The sequence below is a fragment of the Falco peregrinus genome, chromosome 2 (genome assembly GCF_023634155.1).
Source record: "Falco peregrinus isolate bFalPer1 chromosome 2, bFalPer1.pri, whole genome shotgun sequence".
Lineage (NCBI taxonomy): Eukaryota > Metazoa > Chordata > Aves > Falconiformes > Falconidae > Falco > Falco peregrinus.
Genome location: NC_073722.1, coordinates 120,239,310 through 120,263,559, shown reverse-complemented (window position 1 = coordinate 120,263,559; position 24,250 = coordinate 120,239,310). Strand labels below are relative to the sequence as shown.

The following is a 24,250-nucleotide window of genomic DNA, read 5'->3' as shown; positions in this document are numbered from 1 at the left end:
TCTTTGCCAAAATACCACTGCGAATGGTCCTGATGTCGTCCTCCTCTCCATCTCCACCCTCTGCATTTACTGTCACCCACCCAGGCCATACCCTGCAAACACAAGAGCCCCCTGCCTCGGCAGCCCCTCCTCATTAGCTTTCTGATTTATTCTGGAAAACAGTCTGAAACCCCCTGTGTTCCTGCACTTGTGGGTTTGGGTCCTCTCCCTTCCATGGCAAGGAGCTTTGCTACGCTTGGTCAGAAAACAACACTGAAACAATCCCAGCATGCACATGAGTTGTGGCATTTTCCATTTGGTACCTGGAAAACAGTGACGATGGCCCAGAGCAAGGAGTCGAAGTTCTTCCTGTCGGGCAGCGTGTCTCCATCGCGCTCTGAAGCAAACTTACAGCCAAAGAGGTGCATCCCCAGGATGCTGCACGGGAAGGAAAGCAGGGGCTCACAGGAGGACCACAGTACCAACCAGCAATCATACAGCAGGGCTGACTGCCTCCTCATTTCACCTGGGCAGGCTTTTTTTAATTTATTTTTTTAAATCTTTAATTTTTTTAATTTTAAATTTTTTATTTTTAAAAAGAGGAATCATTTGTTCACTGAAAACACACCTTGAGATCGTGCAGGCCAGTTGTGAATTTGGGTCAAACCTGTCAAAGAGTTTCAACCAAAAAGTATGCCCGCTCCTTCTTTTTCTTCTGCTTTGGTTTTTTAAGTCAAAGCATTGTCTTTCAACATTTTCTAAACAAAATGTTTTGACTTTCTGTTTTGCAATGACACATTTTCAGCAAAATATGCTGAAATCAAATTAGGAAGACAAAAAGGGTTTCTGTGACATGCCTGAATGAGACATATCAGGGGACCTGAAACAGCTTTTTCAATTTTGGCAAGGAAACAGAATACCTTTCATTTCAGATTGATACTAAAAGAATAATCTGTTTACCCCTGCTCTCTGCCAGTAACCTGAATAATTGAATTATTTGCAGCTCTATTGAGCACCGCAGCTACAAATGGTGGTCTTGGAGTGAAACATCTCACTGGGAGAAGGGACATTATTCCATGGAGGAAACTAGCTTTCTTCAGCTTTCCCAGTGCCTGCATTGCTGGAACACCAGAGTTGGCTGTTACAAGGAGACACCTCAAAAATTAGAATGAAATCCAACAATCTGGGGCTACATGAAGCCAATTTCTAACATTTCCACTTCTTGAAAGAAAAGGCCATGCAAGAGCACGAGCACCACCACAGATTACTTTATTTTAGGAACATCACCCTCTCCTTGGCAACATTTTTAGCACCAGGCTTTCTGCTAGTCAGTAATGGGACCGCTGTCTTGGGGTGATGTCAAGGAATCATCCAGCTGAAAGATTTTCCTTGCAAATCATCTTGCAAAGACAGATGTTTCATTTGGCCAGAGCTAAGAGAATTTAGTCAGGGCAGCAAGCCACCGCCAGCACTGGCCAGTGATGCCATTCCTGGGACCATGTCCTGGTAAGAGTCATACCCCACCATGGGATCCCACCTAAAAACCCAGAGCAATGTCTGGATGGGGAATCTGAAGCACTCACCTAAAGATGAAGATGAAGAGCATCAGCAACATGCAGAAGGTGGCCACGTTGTCCATGGTCTTCATGAGGACTACGAGCTGGCGCTGGAGGGCTGGCATGAAGCGGACCAGCTTCAAAACTCGCATGAGCCGAAAGGTTCGCAAGACCGAGAGCCCCCCACCTTGCTGGCCCACTATCTCCCACACGCTGAGGAAGAAAAAAAGGTCATTGCAGGATGAGACAACCAAGTCTAACACAAAAGCACAGAGAGGATACAAAGAGAGGCTGAAATTCAGAGAGAAGAGGGATGGAAAGCGGGCAGAGACACACCGCCAATGCCCCCAGCGAGCTGGACTCCATCCAGGCTTGCAAAGAGCAGAGCCAGAGCCCCTAGACTAGACACCAGAGTGTCAAAAACATGCCTGCAAATCAGTGCCTGCAGCTGCAGGGGCAATTATAGCCTTTGCACATGCCAAAAAAACCCAGAGCTACTTAATCAGGCACTGGTCGTACCATTTGGATCCTAGACTTTCCCAGGACATTGGGACTGATCGCTTTCTGCTTGGGCCTCTCTCTGAAATGATTGTAAAATAACCCCCAGATATGTATTAGCAATCATGCCTAAGTGCATTAATTTACAGCAGAGAAGTATAAAGTGTCACAGGAAGGTATTTATGCCCAATCTCCATTACTTTCTGTTTAATTAAACAGCCCAATGAGGAGAAACACACATAAAGAAAGCTCTAGGTTTGTACCTAATCACCACGATGATCCCATCAAAGATGTTGTATGGATTCTTAATGTAGCCAAAAGGACCATAAACGAGGACTTTCAACAGCATCTCCAGGGCAAAGAGGCTTGTGAAGACTATGTTGCTGATCTCCAGGGCGTTGGTAAGCTCCTCCGGCTGGGGAAAGAGGAGGAAAGGGAGGCAGTAAGCAGCACAGCTCCGTATCCGAGATCACACCTGGAAATACAAGCCCCAGTACTCCAAGCATAGGAATTCCAATGCTGATGGTGTAGCAAGAAAATGGCAATAGCTCATTCAAAGCCCAGGAGAGAGAAGAAAAATACTATCAGAGTATTTAAGGTTTATACACCCGTTGTAAATTGAGCAGGTAAATCCAGACATGGACTTCACGTTAATCGCAGCTTTAGTACCACCTCAGGAGGTTTATGGAGAAGTGGCATGTACTGAGCCTTAACGCTTTCACATCCTCCAAACCAATTTGCCTTGAGCAGAAAGGAAAGCTGGACCGTTTTGTCACATAAATATTCTTTTAGGGCCTGTCTTTTTATTTAGCATCTCATCAAAAGGTTTAAGCTAAGGTTTTTCAAAAGCAGAGACTTGAGGTGATATAAGTGGAATGGCTCAAAAACCTCATTATCAGGAGGCCCCAAATACAGCTAATGGGGAAGGGACCAATCCTGGCACTCCAGACCGGCAATCTAAAAATAGAGGTATGAAAAAACCGTAACAAACAGACTTCCACTAATCTTAGACATAAATTAATACCTTTCATGTTTTTTTAGCATATTTCACAGAGGGTTCCCAACAATGCCTGCAGACACCCAGTGCTGTGCTTTCCCCGACGGGTGGGCGGGCATTATTGGAAAACATATGGCAGAAGACAAAAACCGGTGGTGTAGTCTGTTTAGGATCAGTCAGTGGCAAAGGCAGGAGCAGAATCTGCAGTACCAGATCCCCTCTCCCCATTTAACCCCAACACAGAGCCACAACTGCGTGTTTCTACTTAAAGGCTTTGTTAAAATCAGAAGCTGATGTCCTGCTGGCAGACGGCCACGGGGTCGTGTCGGCAACGCTGAGGTGCCCCGCAGGGCAGTGGGCTGGCACAGTTGGTAAAACACCTTACACACAGCGGGTGCTGGTCTCCTCTTAGGGGTAGTTTGGCACTTAACTCGCTCAGATACTTGTCTAAATCCCCTTAGCTTCAGATGCCTCAACACCGTGGTGGGTCATGGCCAGATGTACAAGCCCACAGCAGCTATGCCATGAGCAGAAGCCAACGCACAACGTGTGCTCTTGACTGCTCCCACAGCTGACATGAAACACCTTCATGGCTGGCCAAAAACTTCCTACAACCGACCAGGAGCTGCAACACCATGGCACACACTGCTTCACAAGCTGTAGGGTTTGACATGAGATGACCCAGCCCCAACGCAACACCATGGGAGCCAGGACAGGGGGTGGCTCAGGGTCAACACTTGCTCAACTGTGTTTCAAAGTCCCAAGAAACTACAGTGACCAAAAGCTCACAGATAAACTTGGCAAAAAAAAACAGATAAATCCATGTGGGTGTTCACAGAATCATCCAACTCTTTCTCAGGGTTGAAGGCTCCAGGCACAGCTGGGCAAGCCCCTGGAGAACAGGTTCCTCCAACCCAGTGCAAGGGTAGATGGTGACCTAAATTGGCCTGATGCTGTCTCAGCATGGTTGTATAATCCCTGGGGACTTACACTGATGCTGGTGGGAGCTTGTGATGACACAGCAATGGTCATTGGATAGCAAAGGGGGACACAGCAGCATTAAAAAGTAATAAAAAAATTAAATAAGGGGGTGTTGAACGCTTCCTATACATCAAACATCCTCACCCAGGAATGGATGCTTTGGCTAGAGTTTGCCAAACACACTGGACCTACAGCCTAAATCGCCTCCTCACTGATCTGGAGCTGAAATACAAATGCTCCAGCTCCTGATATTAAATGCAGCCCTGGTTTAAAATCATATACCTATGGGAACACTCAGACACAAAGTAATAAATAGGCCAAGAACTTATATGTCAAGCTGCACCTCAGGACAATTTCAAATAGCTGAAAGTCTACATTAGTCACAAAAAAAATGCCAACTCATTCACGAGCGCCCCAGCACCGAAGCAGGCTGTGCCGTTATCATTACCGCAGCGATAGGGCTGGAAAGGAAACATGTTCCTGGAAGCTTTCCTTCTCATCCATCAGCACCACTAACCCGGGCCCCGAAGGCTGACTTCCACCCTCTGCTCCCCCTCTGCAGCCGCGCTGCCACATCCAACCGTCCCTGCAGGCGCGACCTGGTTAAGTCCCTCAGTGAGTGAGCAGCGCCCAGCAGCAACCACAGCGGCCGCATCCCTTCCCCGCGGGGGCTGACACGGAAAACCCAATCAGCCCTGGCAGGGATGTTGTGTTAATAGCATGGATTAATGAAACTTTGCACCTTGTGAGCACCTTCTGGCTGGAGATGTTGTTGGGATTGTAAATCTGGCTGGGAGGACACAGCTTCATGATGTGGGGAGCAGAGCTTAGACTGCAACTCTCCCAGGACCCCCAGCACCCACTGGGTGGGCCATGAGACCCCAGCCCACGGAGCACCCCTCCCAGCTCACCTGGCTCACAAGAGCCCCAAATATCCCTGGCAATGGCCCAGAAAGGCTATGGGTCAGCCCGTGCAGCGTGGTGATGCTCAGCACCCGCAGCAGCGCTGGATCCATCCATCTCCCATTGCTTCCCTCCGAAAAAGCCACCTGGCCCTGGGCTGCTCCTCCTCCCTACACTCTTCCACTTCCTTCACAGGGAACAGTTTTAATATCTGAGACTTTGGGCGTCTATAATACAAAATGAAGAGCGGGACCTCCTGAACCAGAGGTGAGAAGTAATATCAAAAAAATCCCAGATTAATGGCCAAAATGGGTCAAAAGAGGAAGGGAAAGCTTCCCTTTCACTCTGCTGGGAGAAGAGGAGGGTCTCCAGGGCAGCCTGGGGCTCTGCCAGGGGAGGGGGAGAGAAGCATCTGCTGGAAGCACAGGACAACCAGACCCAGCTGAAATCAAGGAGTTATTTTGCTTCAGGAAACAACACATCCCTAAACAGATGAGAAGGGGCAATGCAAAGTACTCGGAGGATTTTTGAAGGACTCTCTCCCCAAGCCCCTCACTTCCACTCAGGGGGTCCCCAGGGGGGCTCAGGAGTGCCCTGAAAGGCATACGTTGCTGCAGCCAGCCCATAGGGCACCTGCCCAGACCCCTGCCACAAGCACCACCGGGAATTATTTGTAAATATTTATAAAACAGACATTGGCTAAGATCATGACCCTGCCCAAGGGGAACATAGCCAGGCAGCGGGGAGTCAAACACTTCTGAGAATGCCAGGATTTCCATGCAGCCAGAGATGCGCACGGATAACGGGACTGTTTATGAAATGCTTCTGCTCTAGAGAAATCATAACTATGTCTGAGACATCTCTCTTAGACATCATTACAACACAGCAGAAAAGGGGCTTTTCTCTCCTGTGGGAACTGAAATTGTCATCCCATCCCAAACAGGGATACAGAGGTTCAGAACAGGCAAACTGAAACACTTTGTACCCAAAATTTTGAAAGCTTTCCCCTCCATTTCAGTCCCTATTCCCTTAACCATTTACTCTGTACTGTAAATCAAGTGAAATTAAAACACATAAATAAAAGTCAGCTTGAAGAAGAACACGGAACTTTTTGTTCCCCAACTGTTCAAATGAACATTTCAGATCTCTCAGACAATGTGTTTCAATAAATTATTTTTGTAAAACTAGTTCACTGAAACCACTCCCCTCCCATGAGCAGCTTCAAGTTTGATAAACTGCTATTTTCTGACAACAGCCATCTAATCAAAACGATATTGATCAGCTCTAGACTTAATGTACCTCGAAGAGTCACCAACTCATGACATACAACCAGCTCCACAGGTCCTCACCAGGCGCGGAGGAAAAGACCCAGTAAAATCAAGCAGCTTTACCCTCCAAGGGCCACAACACGGCAGGCAGGGGAGGTAGCATCCTGCAACTAAATGATATATCTGGAAAACAAACCCCTCCAGGAAAGGGCATTTTGCAGGGAAGTAGAGCCTGAAGTGCACATCCTGGGGGTTCTTTACAGCAGAAAGCCTCCTGCCCACCACCCCAATTACAGCACACCTGCCACAGCATCAGCTTCTCCATTAAAAGTGGAGTCTGCTAATTCTCTCATCAGTAGCAGCAGTGACTAATTAAAAGGAAAGCATCCTATGATTAAATGAGCAACACCCAGAAAGAGTGAGATACAAGCATGATTTAGCTGTGGCACGAAACACCGGCTCTTTTGATGAGTCTCTGGCAAATACTGAATTTTGTTTCCAGGACACCTCGCCTTGCTGGACACACAGACGTGGTGTCCTGGATAAATCATTCCCTGTTAGCTCTCTGTTTGTGTAGTGTCGATTTGTTGATGTACCAAACAGCACATTGACGAGCTCTGGCAGCACATAAAATAGGAGCAGACAGCACAGCATCTCTCATAAACACCACACAGCAAACGAAGGCGGCGGGGAGGAGGCGAGCCACGGGCGCCTGCCCAGCTGTAACCCTGCCTGGCAGGGTGCAGAGCCTGGCGGCGGGCAGGGGATGCTCCCTGCACCCTGCCTGGCACTCAGCAGGAGGAGGCAAGAGAAGATGTCCCCAGGTACTAAAAGTCACCTGGAGGGGTGTCTCAGAGCTGGACCAGCACCTTGCCCTTTTTCAGCATTCAGGAATAGGCTGTAATGCATTTCTTATTTTTTCATTTATTTATATTTTTTTAAACTGAATAGAAGCTCACAAGCCGGGTTTCCGATGACAGAAAGGTACGTGCTCCATTTCCATCTGGGCACGAGACAGTGGCACACACTCCTCCTTCCCGTGCACGGGGCTCCAAGGGGTCTGCTGAGCCAGCAAGGCTAAAGGCAACGTGGGGAAAAAGGTGAGGACAGGGCCTGGGGTCATTAAAAGCACAAGCCCCGGGGGGGCTGCGTTCTCCGATTCCTGAAAGACAAGCCCTGCTGTGTGATGAAGTGCAACCAAGTGCCCTGGCAGATGGTGCACGGAGCTTACAAGGCTTCTACTCCCGTCTTCCTCCAGCCGTGACCCATATAAGGCACAGGCATGGCACAGGTCTTCATCATCGTCAGACCTGCACCCGGCGCCATGGGCAGGTCCGGCACGGATCCGTCCATCCCCGTTTCCCCTCTGCCCGGGCTGCGGCCAAGCCTGGTCTTGCCCAGCCCCTGCCCCTGGGGATGTCAGCTCAAAAGAGCAGAAGCATCCCAGGGTCTTTCCTCTCTATCTTGCTAATAATACAATAAAATAGGAAAAATACTCTGTCTTGCCACAGCACAGATGGGGTGACTGGCCAGGAAGCAGATCCCTCCTGATCCCGAGGGCTCTGCTTCTGCGAGCGGATCCAGAAAACCATGAAAACTTCTAACCCATTCAAACGGCTGCAGAATAAAACCCTTCTGAAATCATTACCATGGCAACTAAGGAAAAATAACACAGAAAGAAAATACCGACCTCAGCTATTTCACAGGAAACACCAACAACATTTTACTGACTCATCACTTGCAGATTTTTAATATATATACATAAGAAAAAAATCAACTGGGTCACACAAAGACGTGATGTTCAACCTGACACCACTCCATTACGATCCTTTCCACCCTCCGCCTGGGAGCAGACACGCACTGGGTTTGCCTCAAAACAGGAGCCAGACCACAAGTCCTGGGGCAAAACGCAAGAAATCCTGATGAACAGAAGCAGTTATTAATTAACAAAACGAGGTGCCCTTTTTGTGCCCTCTCCCACACCCAATTCCCCATCATTTATAGCTCATGGCTGTGTCCTCAGTCAACCGATGACCCTTTTCTGTGCCCTGCTCTCATCGCACCCACGTTATTCCCCCTCCATCGATGCACCTGCTAAGCCATGGCCATCCGAAAAAACACTTTGGTTCCCTTTGGGAAATACAGCTCCTCTTAACTCCAGAGCCACTTGCTAGTTTATAAATAGAAACTCAATCCACGCATATTTTCAGTGATGACATCAATTGTCTTTGGGGCTCCATAAAAGGCATCAGGCTTTAGCTATTGTCCTGAGTCCAGCAGCGGGAACCTGAGCCGCGCTTAAATCAGAGCCCGATAGACCAAGAGGCTTTCTCTGATCATCCTTTGCCAAACTGGTTAAAGAAAACAATTCCGAAGGGAGCAGATTTGGTTTTGCTCTGCTCCTCCTGGGGCTGCAGACACAGAGAAGGCAGCGTGCTTGGTGGGCTGGAGGAGGACTGCTGGGAAGTTCGGATTTATAGGCATTTATTAAAAGGAAAATACTTTGACAGACAGGAGAACAAGTCCAGTTTCATCCCATCACCACATGGGAAAGGAGGATTTTGTTATGGGCTGAATATTTCATGCCACGGCAAGTAACGCTCCTAAGAAAGGGAAGAAAGCAGCTTTCATTTTGCAGGAATCAGAGCTGTCTGCACTGGAGGGACTCCTTGTCCACCACTGCTGCTAATCTCCTCACCCCCACCCGTTCTTCCCCGTGCCAGGTAACAATGTCCCTTCTCATCCCACACCTGCAGAAGGAAGGAGCTGAGGCCCATGGACACAGCACCTTCTGGTGCAAAACCTTCCTCTCCACCACATCCTTGTTGACCATCCATGGCCAACAACAGAATTCCCTGGCCCCGACTGCCCATACAGGGCTGTGTCCCCATGCACCTCTGCCTCCCAAACACCCTGAACCTGGGGCACAAATGAGGGGATGAGCCCCGAGCACGATGGAGAACCTCATCAATCAGCCATGAAGGGACCTGCCATGAACTATCCCTGCCCAGGACCACAAACAGGACATACAGACCATGCTCTCCTACCCCAAGCCCTGGGAGTGGGATCTTTCAATTGCTCTCAGGAGGCAACAGCAGATATACTTGCCTGAACTCCTTATCTATTTTAGCTTGAGATTTCTGGATGAATATTATCCCAGAAAATGCAAGAAAAACATGCACTGGCTCATCCCTCTGCCCAGGTTTCCAAGGAGCTTAAGCTGAACAAAAGCTGCATTTCCACTTGGTCACACCTTGTAAGTACTTGAGATTTAAAGCCCTCTATTTCTAGTTAATCTAAACCAATTTTGAAATTTATCTCCCCATTAGTACTTGAGAAGGTACCAGGGGGAGGGAGGAAATAAAAAAAAAAAAAAGGAGAAAGAAAAAGGCTAACTCAGTACGGCTCCTGCACAGTTCTGCTGAACCTGGGTTTCTGATGCTGGTAACACTATCTCTAATGCTGACAGACATCCATGGGGGAAAAGCTGGTCGTTTCCTAACATCAGCAAAAAAACAATTATAACAAACAGCTTAAATCCAGCAGAGATGAGGGAAAAAGTGCACAGCTCTTGTCACTGTTCCTGCTGGGGGCTGAGCGCGGTGGGAAGGGGCTCCGCGAGGACACGGATAGCAGCAGGGCAGAATTGTGGGCACCAACAGCATTGGGACCAACCCCAACCAGGAGAATCAGGGAAAAAATGGACTGATCCCTGGGAAATCACCAATAATCAGCAATCAGGAGTGTTTAAAGACAATAGGATTTGCCAGTGCAAGCTGAGGATGCTCCAGAAGCTCTAGCTGAGTTTGTTGGCTCTTACCCAAGGGGAACAACCACAATAATCAAAGAAGGAGCAGAGAGAAATGCCCAGCTATCTGCAGAGAGCAGCGATTTTTCATCTGCACAGGGATGAAGAGAGTTTCAAAAGCACACATCATTTTCCCATTTCACTGAGCCGGAGTCTCTTCTCAACACTGCCTGAGCAGAGATAACACGAGGGTAGGGATGGCAGCTGAAACAACAGCTGTAACGATAGGATCTAAGGCAGCCCAAGTATTTCCAGCCTCTGAACTAAATTAACAGGAAAGGATTGACACTTACAGCTCCCCATCCAGGGAGCTGAAGAAAACTTTTAGTACATGTCAAAGAATCCACACAGACTCATCTCTAAAGTAGAGAACTGAATTATCTGATAAAAACCCCATACACTTTGCAGCTGCATGAAATATCATTTAATTTTCAAATCGTTCAGTCTCCGGAACCAGGATAAAGTCTGCTTTATAGGCACAGCCCATTTTTTTAATGACTGTGAGGTCCATGGTACCCCTGTATTGTGCATGGCAGCCTGGAAGAGCTACGTGAGCAAGTCAATTAAAACATGTGAGTTCCTACAAGACCTCAAAAACCCTTCAAATCACTGAGGAGTGGAAGAACCCCGGAGGTCCATAAAAAGAATTACCCCCAACAGCAAACAGAGAGCTGGTTTTGAAGTCAGTGATCCTAGCGATTAACAGCTCTGATGACTTCCATTAGCGTTGACTTGACTCCTCCAGTCTCCAACAACAAATCATTAATAAGAGTAATTTCTGCTTAAGCAGGAGCTAATTGAATACGGCACAGGTAAATCTATAAGGCAACTCATTTTCCTACCATGGGAGCGTCCTGTGCAGCTGTAGTACTGAGAAATGAAGTTGATGCTAGCAACAAGCCCCGTGTTGGGCAGAGCCAGCAGACGCCGAGGGAGGGAAAGCCTTGCCACGCTGCCAAAGGTTTGATCGCTTGGCTAAGAGTAGCTGGCACAGGGCTGGAGAGATGTGTAATGGAGTTAAATAGAGACATGGGATATGCACTGAAGTGGAAGTGGAGATACCTCTAGGAAGAGAAGATGGTGTGTGAATGCGGGACCTTGTGAGCTCCCAGGAAAGCTCCTGGGGCAATGGGAGGTTGGTCAGGGAAAGGCTATTGCATTGACTTAAGGGATGCACACACATGTGTAAGTGGCTTCCCGAATCGAAGCCTAATCAGAAACATACAGGGAAGCACCACATTAGAAATTTCACCACAGAGAAAAGTTGGGCTATGCTTTTAAAGGCCACAGTTGGAGTAAAGCAGCCAAGAAATAGCGTTAAGGGGGTACGATACCGGTTTGCATCAGTGTGGGATGCAGAGAGCCCCTGGTGCAGCACCAGCTGCTGCCTGGATGTAGGATGGATCTTTGAGTCCCTGCACTTGCAGGAAACAATTCAGATGAGATGCAAGTGACACCAAAAATATTTTACAGAAATAGGATTCCCTTCCTTCCTGACCTGGAGGCTTGACAACAAATCCACATGCATGAAAGAAGCCAAAATTCAGATGTCCTGGATCGACCTGACATGGAGCTGTAGAGATTGGAGGGGACACAGTGTTGCCCCTGACTGTCCTAAGATGCCAGACAAGGGCAAGCTGGGCAGCACACACCCTGCGAGCTGCAGCTCATCCCTGGATCCTACACAGCCGCCTCAGGAGGTGAATGAGCACTTGCCAAGATCTCGTTTTGGCACGTAGGGATGTCAAAGAAGCAGCCTCCATATGCCTGACAAATCCACAGCTGCCCTCCACCACTCCTGCGGCCAGCAGCAACATGTTCAACTTGGCTTAAACTGATGGAGATTAGGATGCTCTTGACTACTGAGTCCTGGGAGCAAAGCGCTTTTGATCACGCAGATGCCCTTATTGCTTGAGGCAGTGCTCACAAATGGATTCAGACCTGCTGCCCTCCAGCCTGCCCAGGACTTTAGACACTAGCACAGACTTCCCAAGACCTGGGGCACCAGCCTGCCAAATCCCACTGCCCAGCTCCATTACACCACTTCTCCATGGAGCAATGAAAATTTCCTCCCACATGGAGAAATCAATCAGTGGGCATCACGACAGCTAATAATTTTCAGTTACCTTCTTCCCTGCACATTGAATTCAGGCAGTACATAAATACTGTTTGGGTGACTATCATTAATGCTTGAACCTGGAGCCTAATGGTTCCTCCATGCTGGCAGGTTTTCTAACCCTTCACCTCTCCTCTCGATCATCCTGGATACCTGAAAATTTCACGTCCTCTGACACTGATTAAGATGACTCCCACGTTCTCCAGCCTCAACTGTTTACATAAATAGACATTTTAATGCATTTTGCCAGCAAGCTTTCCTTTGACACTTTGGCACAGATGGTTGATATTTCCATGCCGCAGCAGCTATTAGATCTTAATGTTACCAGTGACAACTTTACATCATCTGTGCCGCGTACACTCCAGGCTCCTGCAGTGAGATGCACTAGGAAATCAGCTTGAGATACTACCACAGGCTTTGGCTGCTCCTTCCATCTGCAGATGGAGGTTGCACACCTTGGTTCAGGGCACTGCTGCTTTGTGGATTCCTACAGCACCTTGCTGTAGCTGGAGGGGGGCTCCACCGGTTATCCTCCTGACAGGGTGATGTCAGGCATCGCCTCTTCCCACTTCCTTGAAGAACTGTCTCCCACAGGTGATGAGCTTTTCTCCTTGGGTGCTGTCCTAGAGAGTCATTCACCCCTGTCATCTCTCCAATTTGCTTTTAAAAATTAACAAAAAGTTCTCTACAGGTCTGCACCAATTTCCTCTTCCTTCCTTCAGAGACACCAGAGGTTTGGATCTATCTAGATCCAAGTCCCCACAAGCTCCAGCCATGGATTTGAACCAACTGCAGCTTTGGGGAGGCCAGTGCAGGACCCTCCAGTCTCTTTCTTGTTATGTTAACAATGGCAAAACACCGCAGAGACGGCGGCTGAAATTCAAGCACTATTTAAACAAATGAATATGTAGGGTATAGTTCATACAATGCGAGTTCAGACAAGGAAAATCGGAACAGCCAGGCAGCTCAATGCAAACCAGATTTTAAAAACAAAAACAAAACCCCAAAGCCCTTCCTCAAGGAAGCCCTTGCCGAATTCTTTCCCCTGCTGAGTCCAACATCACGCCTTGTACTAAAGCCTTTGCATTTCACTCCAAAGAAGGACTTGGAGGGGGGGGGGTGGTAAAGAAGAAGAAAAAAAAAGGCAGCACATTATGGAACACAGTCTGGCTTAAAGCCAGGGCTGGGGGGAAAAGCAGCACAGAAACCCTCTGGTTTAGCAGCACATTTTACTCCTGCTCTATGGCAGAACAAGCTTTTGCAAAGCCCTAGCCGTTTGAACCCGCAGCGCTGCAGACTCTCAGCTTCCCTAAGGCGAATCAGTCAATTGGTTCAACAGTGTATTTAAAATCCCCCAGAGTCTACCTCTAAATCACCTTTATACTCCTCTACCCAAAGCTAATAGTTTCTACCTGCATTTTGCTTCATCTCCATAGAAAAACAAGCTATTTAGCAGTCACATTAATAATCTGCGGCAATCTGGTTGTCATTTCCCTGATGGAAAATTTCACACTGCTGCCCAGCAGCCGCGACGTGGTGAGTGCTATGTGCACCTCAAACCACTCTGCTTTCCTCCCACGGAACCCAGCAGTCATGAGAAAGGCAAGAGTCAGAGCTGGGAGGGTGGAGAGGATGGGCAGAAACAGAGTTAAGCCCGGTCAGGTGCAGCTACGGCTCCCGCACGTGGAAGGACCACGTGGAAGCAACCTGATGCTGAGTGAGAAAGTCAGCAAGTTCGTGTCTGAAGGAGCTTAAAGGAAACCCAGCTCCTGAACCCCCAGTCATACGATGGTAAAACATTTGTTGACAATGACTTTACCAGGGAAGGTGGTCTGTGGAGAGGAGCTTTGGGCAGGAAATGAGCTGCTGGGGACCCAAACTGCTGTTGGTATGTGCATCCAGCACCCCTGGCCATGGCTGCCCAGTCTGGCCAGCTTGATCGATGGGTGAGTGCAAATAGCGAGAGGTGAGGGCCACTGTTCTCAACACACTCCCAATTTCTACTCATTGTGACACGCCTCCAAAGAACCACTTTTATCCTAAATATCCCAACCTGGCCTTCTCTGGCTGATGACTCTACTAAACAAGTGACTGAAAGACTGTTTCAGTCTTCCAGGCATCCTCCATGGAGAAAAGCAGGTCCCTACAGGATGCCTGTCCCGAGGTGAAATGCAGAGCCTCCAGAGGAGCACACTTTTCTTCCCTGGCTATAATGAGGACCTCAGCAGACCAGCTCCTGCCTTGAAGTGCCTGATGCTCTGGTGGTCCCGGCGCTGCTGAATCCCACCCAACATTGCTGGGGACAGGTGGGAAGGCAGAAGCCTTCTCCCTCATTGAGGAACCACCAGCCTATCCTTCCTCTCACAGAGTAGCTGCTAGTGCATCCTCTCCCCTCTGGTAAGATGCTAGTAAACAACACAAGGCTTTTCGCATGGCACCTTAAAGCATGTCCTGAAAGTATTTATCCTAATATAGCCCAGGGTGCCCAGGGTGGCCTTGAAAAACCCAAGAGGTAAATATTCATTAAATAAGCAGAAAGCTTAATATAGAAAGTCATGGAGTCAAGTACTCTTCAAGCCCCCTCATGTCTTTGCAAACATCAGCCAACAAAGATAAATTTGGCGTGGTTGGTCACTTGCACTTTTAGGAGAGGCTCTTTGAAACAAAAAAATCATATTTCAATGTTTATAATATCTGCAGAAAGGCCCAGTCCAGCATTTCTCCCCTCTAACTCCTGCTTTTATAACTGCCAGATTATGAAACTGCAGACTAAAAGCTTCCCGGGTTTACAGAAAAACACCTCTCTGCTCTCTGCCGCCGCTTCGAGCAGATGAACTAATAAAACCAAACTCCACTATTCACTCCAAATGCCTGGGAGAAAGGAATCTGGAACAGTAGTAGCTGCAAAACACCATCAAAGAAAGCAACCACCCACAGCGTCTGGAGTCCCCCTACGCTTATCAGCTCCCTTCACCCTGTTACCCAAAAACCACAAAAATCTGCTTCTTCCCATCCAGCTGCCTGCTGGGACTCACCGCTGGCCAGGGCAGAGGCCAGCACCCCGCTGCCCTATTTCCCCTGAGCCCAAGAATGAAGGAGCTGTGTTGCCTTTACGGTGTTTGAGGATGGGAGTTTGCTCAGCCACCACCCCCCCCACCTCCCCATGGGATGGTCCCCCTGGTACACACACGGTGGCAGCCTACGCCAGCCTCTCCCAAAGGTGCTCCTGAAAAAGGGCAACAACCTTGGACAACCTGCCCCTTGGGCAGTCGCAGCACAGACAGATCTGCTTTCACCTTGCAGCCAAAGGAGGACTATAACTGTTGTTTGGTTTCTGTGAGCCACCTCCTCCCAGGTTCTTAGGAGATGATCTTCCCGCTATTATTCAATAAAGGTGGAATTGCTCGAGCTTCCCCGCAGAGCTCCCACCAAGGGCAGCACAGGAAGGTGAAACCTGCAGGACTTCAGAGCGCATCGCTGGTTAATGTGTACTGAAAACAACGGTCAGCCAGCCAGCCTGTATTAGGACATCAGGGAGAAGGTGCTGGCTGGAAGGGACACATTTAGCACAGCCACGTCTCCCCGGCGTTTGGTCGTTGAGGCATTAATGCCAGGGGAGGACACAGGACTGGGGAGCTGATCTGCAGCCACCACCACTGCCACTGGGAGCTGTGGGAGAAACGCCTCTGCGTGCAACTGGAGCGACTCTGCAAACGTGAAACGTGCCAGGAAGGGGAAAAAGTGAACAGCCACGACTCGAGATGCAATGGAGCTCCCAGCAAAGGCTGGCACTGGGACAGGGGTGCCTGTGTCTGTTGGGGAGGGGAGAGGTCTGGCAGCCCAGGAGAAGCTGGCCATTGGGGGTCCTCAAGCATTGGCGGCGCATTTAACAAGGTTTTGCAGCATCTCAGCATCCCTGCTACTAAACTCTTCACCCCAAACCCAAACGAAGCATGCACCTGCAGCACCAAGCCATCCCATGCCTGCGGCAGGACCAAGGGCACTGTGCCAGGTGTGCCACCAGCAGCAGCCACAAAACCTACGTGAGACCAGCCCATGCAAACACTTCTCCAAAACAGAGCTCTCGCCATCCTGATGGAGACATTTCAAGAGAAACGTGGCAACTCCTTGTCTTAATGACTGTATCTAGGGAAAAGCTCCTGGGGAACAAGCGTGTGAGAGGCTGGAGCAGAGGCAGCCTCTTGCCTGCAAGGACTCAGATAATCAAGTGGAGGAATAGCCAGCGATGAGTCTATTTTGGACTCAGCATACTGTTGCTGGAGCGTTCACCGGGGAGGCAAAGCCATTTGTTACCTCCTCTCCAGGGATTGCAAATTCAGTAGACTTCCCTGCCTGCAGCTGCACCGCGTGCGGAGCCCGCAGCCACCGGCAGCACCGCCAGCACTGCCAGGCTGGCACTAATCCAGCGGCAAACGGCTGCTTCCTCCCCTTGACCCCACACCGCAGAATCCAGCAACCCGTGGTGCTGCCCACATGACGGTGGCCTCGGCACGGTGCTGAGCATCCCCAGCCGGGCCGGGATGTGTGAGCTCACGCAGCTGGGTACCAGCCAGAGTGACTGTTGCCTGCAAGCTCCAAGCAGACTAGAGACAAAGGCAGCCCTGCTTTGTCCTGGGACCCTTCCCACAGCACCCCAATGCCTCTTGCCCCAAACCATCCTGCCAGCAGTCCGATTTGGACCCATAACGCCGCCTGCCTCCCCGCTGCACTGGGAGCCACCGAGACAGCACTCACCTGCTCGTGGTACTCGATCCCCATGCTGAGCGTGTTGATGAGAATGGCCACCATGATCCCGCGGCCAAAATATTTGCTGTCCACAATCTTCCGGAAGGTCTCGCACACCACATGCCAGAAGGCCAGCACCCGGCTTGCTCTCCGAGCACGGGCTCTGCCCCGCTGCGGGTCCCGCTGGTCGCTGTAGTGGGCATCCTGCGTGAACTCGTAGACCCCCTCGCTGTCCGAGTCGGCCGTCTCATTGTCCGTCAGCTCAGCCTCGCTCGCCAGCGCCTTGAGGCAGTAAGGGCAGCTCTCGGGGTGGCAGGAGCCGCTGTCCAGCTTGGTGCAGGGGCTGGAGATCGTGCAGGAGCTTTGGCAGGGCCCTGAAATGCCAGCGGGGCAGGGGCAGGGCAGCCCGTCAGCCAGGATGGAGGGGGCTGTGGGCAGCCATGGGAGCAACCCCCAGCCCCCGTTAGCACCAAGCTGTCGCCCTTGACACGATATTTCCTAAGGGGAGAAGGGCTCCTGCTGGGTTGAAGAGCTCTAGGTGAAACCTAGGCTCCCTGAGCACCCTCTCCCCAGTCACAACGCCCCCTTAGCTGCCCGCAGGCAGAGCTCCTGCCAGCCCAGGACCCCTAGCCCACCTCATTATACCTCTGGCCATGGCAGCTAGGAGAAAGCAATGAGCTCCTGGCCCTGGCAGGCTCTGGGCTGTAATTATAAGGAGTGCCACCACCAGCAGCCACCTTTCCTGCTCCCGCTGGTTGATGATGCTCCAAAATCACCAGCTTCCACCTCCACACACTGCCCTCAACGGCAGCTGCCAGGTGGCTCCCGGGTGAAAATACCAGCAGGATATTCCCCCAAAATCCCGCCAGCTGGCTGCAAGGGGAGAGGCTATCTGCAACACACACTCCTGACTCATGCACAGCAGCATGTATAAAAACCCAGTGCTAAACCAGCTCGGAGCCCAGCTCTGTGTATTTAGTCTCTGGGCAGCTCCGGGCTGGGGGCAGGATTTGGTCTCTTCCCTGCACAGCTCCTGGCTGGAAAGGTCAATGCCACTGCAGTGGGGTGGAAAAGGCATTGACCACCTGGGAAAGCCTGGCCAGAACCCTTCTTGGAGGTTGAGAGGGTTTGGACTAGACTGGCCCGAGCTCCCAAACCTCAGGAGCATCTTGCAGTGAAGGTATGAAACCCCTGATCCAAGAAAGCTGCCCTGGGTGCCCGGCTCTGTTACGGGCTTCCTGAGCAAATTACAGATTTTTAATATTTGGCATCTGCGATTGCCATTGAGCACTCGTGCACAGCAGACACTCAATCTCCCTGAGCCTCGTTTCCCACAGGGAGCAGAGCTACACAGCACTCAGGGATGTGCTGGGACTCAGATCTGGAAGATGTCCATCCCCAAGTTCTGCAGCACGTGGTGGGCAACACAGCCACCTCCCATGCCACACAGCCACCTCCAACATCTGGGTTTCAGCAAGGAAGGGATGTGGCCATTTGGAAGTGGCCAGGCTGGGCTCCAGCTCTGCTCAGTGCCACTGAGCCCCGTTCTAGCTGATTTGGGGAGCACAGGGACTTGGGGAGAGTCCCTGTAATTGCAGAATAAGCTGGTTTCACAGGAAGATGGGGATGGGCAAGAAAATGGGTTCATTGACAGCATTAATTTCCCTTGGATTCTTGCAAGTATGAAGTGTGGGAGGTTGAAACCTCTCCCCTGCTTTTGGCTATAAAACGCATCAGGTCGATCAGAAGATTCATGTTGGCCTCACCTGGAAAACCATCGCCTTTCTCTGTAACGTGGACTGAAAAGAATCCTGAAAAGATTCAGAAAAAGAAAGAAATTAGGTCATAGCTTTTATTTCTGCAAAGCAACCTCAGACTGACGTCCAACCCCGGGCTCACCCGTGCTCTGCGTCTCCAGCAGCTTGTGCATGGTGCTGTACGGCCCGGGCGGGATGTTGAGGCTTGTCAAGGTGCTGCTCCCAGCACCGACCGCCGCCTCCCCCAGGTTCTTCTCTTTCGGCATCTCGTGGGAGGTACTGGGGTGCACTGTGGGGTACACCTTGCTGCCCACGATGTTCTTGGGGATCCCCTCTGGGCTCGGCAAGCCGAGGCCTGGCTGCGGGAAGGATGACCGGCAGCGCACCGGCTCGAAGTGGCAGTCAGCATGGTAGATGCTGTGGACGGACTCGGTGTTGCTGGGAGCGGCGCTGGGGGTCCCGTGGGGGTTTGGTGCTGAGGGGGGGAGCATCAGCCGGTTGGTCCCGTTGTGGAGTGAGCTGGTCTCCACATCGCTGATCTCCGGGCTGGCGCGGGGTGCCCGCAGGTTCCCATTGCCTAAGTGATAGTGGTGGTGATGGTGGTGATGGTGGTGGATGAGGTGGTGCACGGAGGACCTCTTCCTGCTCCGGCGCTTCCTGGCATGCTGGTCGGTCCCTGCCTTGCTTGTGGGGCTGGTGAGGAAGCCCATCCTCACACCCGCCACCCGGTAGACCTCCACAAGCTGCTTGCTGCCTTTACGGGCAATATAAACCAGGTACTTGAGGAGTTCATCATAGCAGCTGCCCGGCTCCGAAAAGCTGGCGAGGGTGCTGGCGTTGGACAGGTAGCGTACCCGCTGCTCCTTCATCAGCTGGCTCTCACGCTGCTTTGTCTCAGAGAACTGTGTTGCTATCACCACCAGGCAGAGGTTGATCATGAAGAAGGAGCCCACCTAAGGGGACAGGAGCCATCAGCCACCTTGGCGTGGCCATGCCCACCCCATAGCCCTGCTTTACCCCACCGCCTGGCACAAGGACCGAGGGGCAAACCCCAAGCCAGCCCCTGCATCACCCAGCGGGGACCACCAGCCAGAAGCACAGAGGGGCTGACTCACCCCCCCAGCCCCCACCCCAGGGGCTCCCACGCCAGCACTCTGTGGAGGACGTCAGAGATCAAAGACAAGAGAAGATTATTTTGACAAAAAGCTTTTGCTCTTTTAAGATGGTGTTTTTCTCTCTCCACAGACAGCGGTTGTAATTATCACAATTAGTGGCATTACGATGAATGCACTGAGCCTTCCTGATAGCAGCATTTTTTCTGGCAGTGTGTGGGCAGCTTGTGAGCAGATCCCTTTCCCCTGCTAACGGGATTTACGGGTGATTGTTACGCAAGGGCATCAGCAGTCTGTACCCACAGCTTGGAGATTTTATTTCCAACGAGGGTTTCATGAGGTTCTGCCTTCTGTGGAGTCCAGCCTGGATCACAGAGAATTACTGACGTGCTAACGGGCTATCACACACTGCTAACGTTACTCGCACGGCATCTGGAAAAATACTGCCTGCCCTTCCTCTTCGTCATTTTGGGGATGATGAGAGCAAGGGATTGCTTCTTTTGGGGGGAAGCTAATAGATGAATTAGAAAGAGCATCATGGATTAAACAACCTCCTACCTTCTCATCAGGGTTTGAGTCCTGGTTTGATGAGGAGCAGAAATCCCCACAATGGCCTAACAGACAACGTGCAGCTAATTTGCTGGATATAGTCCAATTAGACAGCAAGAAAGAGACTCATCTCACTTATCTCAGCTACATCTGAGTGAGGCACCTAATGATCCTTTAGAGTCAAGAGAGAAATAGGCACATCAAGTCTGCAAAGCATCTAATTTATTTTGGATGTCTACCTTTGCAGGAGATGAATCACCCCCTTAAAGCACCTATTTTTCACCCTTGACGATAAAGGGAGTCTAGACAACGAGCTCAGCCAGTCATGGTAGACAATTCTGCTTACATAGATGGAGCCCACCTCACAGAAACTCTGTTGGCTCCTTTGTGGGTGGTCTCAGATGATGCTGTGAAGCATGGGTGGGCTGTGGACAGTAATCTCTTCCCTCGTTAATATGCTCTCTGAAGTTCGGGCTGTTTTCCTTGAAATGTCCCCACTGCACCAAGGATCCAGCCACCTGGGTTCTTCGGTACGGGGGAATTTCTGGGCAGCCTCTTCCCCTCCAGAGCTCAAAACCTGAGTGGGGGAAATTTGCCTACTTTTAAACTTAATTTCAAGGTGGCAACTAGGAGAGACAACCTTGGAGCACAAGAAGTAGTAGAAGCAGCAACAACAGCAGTGTATCTACTATAGCTTAAGTGCATCTTTCCTTCCTTCCTTCATGTTTGCAGCTAAATGCAGCTGCGGTACAACACCGTATTGAAGCTGCATGTCTTCCAGCAGGCTGGTTGCTACCTCAACTTTTATATTGACTGTTTTATCTGCCCTGTTCCTCTGGGTCATTCCGCTCTGCTCTCTCCAAATGTCAGGATCACCCCATGATCCCCTAAGGCCACTCACAATGATCAGGAGGATGAAGTAGATGAAGTTGTAGAAGGAGTGTGCATCCATGACAAAGTACATGATGTCCACCCAGCCTTCCAGTGTAATGACCTGGTGGAGACAGGAAGGGAAAATGAACCCATCGAGGCTCAGTTAGAACTCTAAGTCCACAAGCAACGTTTCTCCCGGCTGGGTCATTTCTGACACCCCATAGCTGGTCTTGGTGCAGCTGAGCAGCCAAATCCTGCTCCTACCAATGCCAATAGCCAGCCCAGGCTGAATCCAGCCCTTCTTTTCCAGCTGGAGCCAAGGCCCACTACTGCATTTTGCAGAGGGAAAAGCCGTCCCTAGGCTTTGCTCCACATCAGGATGGTCTCACTGTGCACATACATGATTTGGAAACTGGGATTTTGTCCACACATGTGAGATGGAGGCAGCCTCAAAGCAGGCATCAAATTGTATCCCAAACAACCTGAGCACCCATGCACTACTATCTAAGTGCTTCCTAGTGCAAAATAGCCCTCAGGAGTGCGATTACACAGCCCCTGGGAACATACTCGGGGGGCACAACCAGTTCCCCCACCTTGTGACAGTTTGCAGACAGGACTCACCTGAAATATTGCGATCCAGGCGTAGCCAATGTTATCAAAGTTGATGGCTCCCTTGAAGGGGTTGTGTTCCCCAGCAGAGCAGTTGGTGTAATACTGGTTCCAATTGACGCAGGATGTGTTGGTGGTGTCATTGTAGGAATAATAATCCAGCGTGCACTCGAGACCCTCTTCTCTCCGTGTTGGGATACTCCGGCAGTAGCGCATCCCGTTCTCCCGGGGCTGGGAGCAAATGAAAGGGTTCTCATCTTCGTTCTCTGTCTGGTAGTATCGCTCCAAGTCCACCGTGTAGGGGCTGAAAGAGTCCAGACAGGGCTGAGGTTTGCACACCGATTGCAGGCAATCTGGCAAGGTAACAACTGTAACAGCAAAGTCTGATGTCTGTTATTCTGGACCTCAAAGCTTTTTTTTTTTTTTTTTTTTTTTTTTTTTTTTTAAGGGATCCCCTTGGACCTTCTGCAGCCCCACGGGGTGAGATGATGTCCCTAACTGGGTTTTGGGAAACTGAGGGAGTGCACTCGGCCACTCAGCAACCCCTCTGATGACATTATTAAGAGTCACTCCATCTGGAAGTGCTCTGGCTCTGACCTCAGGGGACTAAGAGGAGGATTCAGCCCAGCGGGGCTTCTCTGCAATGTCTTTGCTGCAGTAAGATGGAAATCAGTCCGTTTAAGCTCCTGTACCTCCTGTCCTCGTGGAGATGCTGCGTGGGGAGACTATGTACAAGGACCTCCCAAGCTTCCTAAAAACCAGAGACAGGGCCTTCATCTGCATTTCACAGTGCCTGTTCACCCCCTAGATAAGCTCTAAATTCCCTCTGAGGGTGGTCTTACCACAGAAAACCAGGCAAAAACACTCTTCAGGGAGATGAAACAACCCATGGCCAGCCAGCAACTGGCTTCTTGCTCTGCACACAGCTATCTCCTTAATGCTGCCAGCACTCCCACTAAAGCTTGCAAAGATATTTTTAAGCCTAGTTCAGCCCGGTTAATTCCTGCAGAATTGCCTTTAATACCCTTCAAAGCTTATCTAAACCCCTGGAACTCCAGCTCAATTAAACAGCACCCAAACCTGGGGCTCTATTGGATTTACTCAGTGGCAAAGCAGCTCCCCTGCTCTGCTGCCATTTACTTAACAACAACGTGCCCTGGTAATGACTCTTCCAAGCGTCCTTTGAGGGCACAACCTACAAGAGGGGTGGTACTTGATCGGAAGATGCATGGGAGAGGATAAAGATGCGTTGTGCCAGCTCCAGACCCGACAGCCAGCCTAGCCACAGCAGCATTGTCGTGGTCCTGCTGTGCGCAAGCAAGAGGCTTTGGGCTTGCAGGGCTTTGCTGTCCAGGTGTGGATCTAGTTAGAACAACTCTGGAGGTCATCATCTGAAAGCGATCCAGTGAAAGGTGACGGGGTGCAAGAGCTCGACAGAGCAGCCATCAAGGGCTTGCAGTCACCTGCCCTTCTCCCAGCATTTGAAGGGAGGGAGGTGGTGGAAAAGCAGGTAGGTAGGACAACAGGTATAGAAATGCTGGTCTGGAAAAGGCTGACAGCTACCCCATCTTTCAACCGCTGTTCAAACATTCCTACATCTGGCAAACTGGCTGGCCAGGAAAACTGGGAGCTACAAAACCCTATTTGATCACAATAATCCTCTTGGCCTTCAAATCCAGGGATCTCTGAAAATTAACACTTTGGGACAGAGACTATGTCTTGCTCTGAGGCTGAAAAGGATCTAGCATCACCAAATGTGAGGTAGCTCCATCGGCTTTCCCTGGGGTTTAAGTGGGAATACAAACCCACACCAATAAACGCTACCAGCTGCCGAACGGGATTCAGACCTCAGTGTCTTGACAAATGCAGAAAAGGTCACACATTAATGATATGCTAAATTCAAACAGCCTGAACGCTTCTTCTCAGGGTTTTTTTGGAGGCTCTTATCAATCAGAGAGGTTCCCAAGTGCTGGCTGAGGGTTAAGGACAGCTCTGCAGGACCCGAATGGCAAATTGTCACAGCTCACTCTGTTCCCTGTGTGCCTGAGCTTGAGCTGGGGTGGCACTTAGGAGCAGGGAGCATTTACAGAACTCCAGGGCTTTTTAATGGAGGATATCCTTGTCTCCTGCAGGGATAGACTTGTCCAAGCTGGACAGACACTTCTGCTGCCCGGGCAGACTCACATGCTGAAGTTCTCAGGGAGGAAGCAGCGGTTCCTGAGCAAACCTGCCCACAGCTGGACTCCCACGATGCCAAAGATGAAGAAGACGAAGAAGCAGAGAAGGAGGACGTTCCCCAGCATGGGCAGCGTGTCCAAAAGCAGTGTCACCAGGATGCGCATACCTGAGGCAGAGAGGAAAAGTCCATGCTGAATTTCTTTATTCCAGCTATGTCCTCCTGACCTTTTCCTTTCTATCCATACTTTTCCTTCCACTGACAGCCACTGCCTTCCCAGCCACCATCCTTCCCAGCCACACATGGCTTGCAAGGACCCACA

General features: G+C 50.4%; 1 protein-coding gene across 17 annotated transcripts in view; it reads right to left on the bottom strand.

Annotated features, from left to right (window-relative positions):
* The window catches only part of CACNA1G (calcium voltage-gated channel subunit alpha1 G), a 149,991-nt gene that overhangs the window by 65,600 nt on the left and 60,141 nt on the right, over positions 1-24,250 (bottom strand). For all 17 annotated transcript variants that reach the window (XR_008745815.1, XR_008745817.1, XR_008745818.1 and 14 more), the window contains exons 5-13: positions 23,937-24,096; positions 21,765-22,056; positions 21,172-21,264; positions 18,752-19,562; positions 18,619-18,663; positions 16,862-17,226; positions 2,297-2,448; positions 1,563-1,748; positions 303-417 (exon numbers count right to left, since the gene is read on the bottom strand). Coding sequence is in view for 13 of the 17 variants with exons in the window: in XM_055796117.1 (XP_055652092.1) it covers positions 303-417; positions 1,563-1,748; positions 2,297-2,448; positions 16,862-17,226; positions 18,619-18,663; positions 18,752-19,562; positions 21,172-21,264; positions 21,765-22,056; positions 23,937-24,096 (2,219 nt within the window). In the remaining 4 variants the exon portion in view is untranslated. The remainder of the gene's footprint in view (positions 1-302; positions 418-1,562; positions 1,749-2,296; positions 2,449-16,861; positions 17,227-18,618; positions 18,664-18,751; positions 19,563-21,171; positions 21,265-21,764; positions 22,057-23,936; positions 24,097-24,250) is intronic.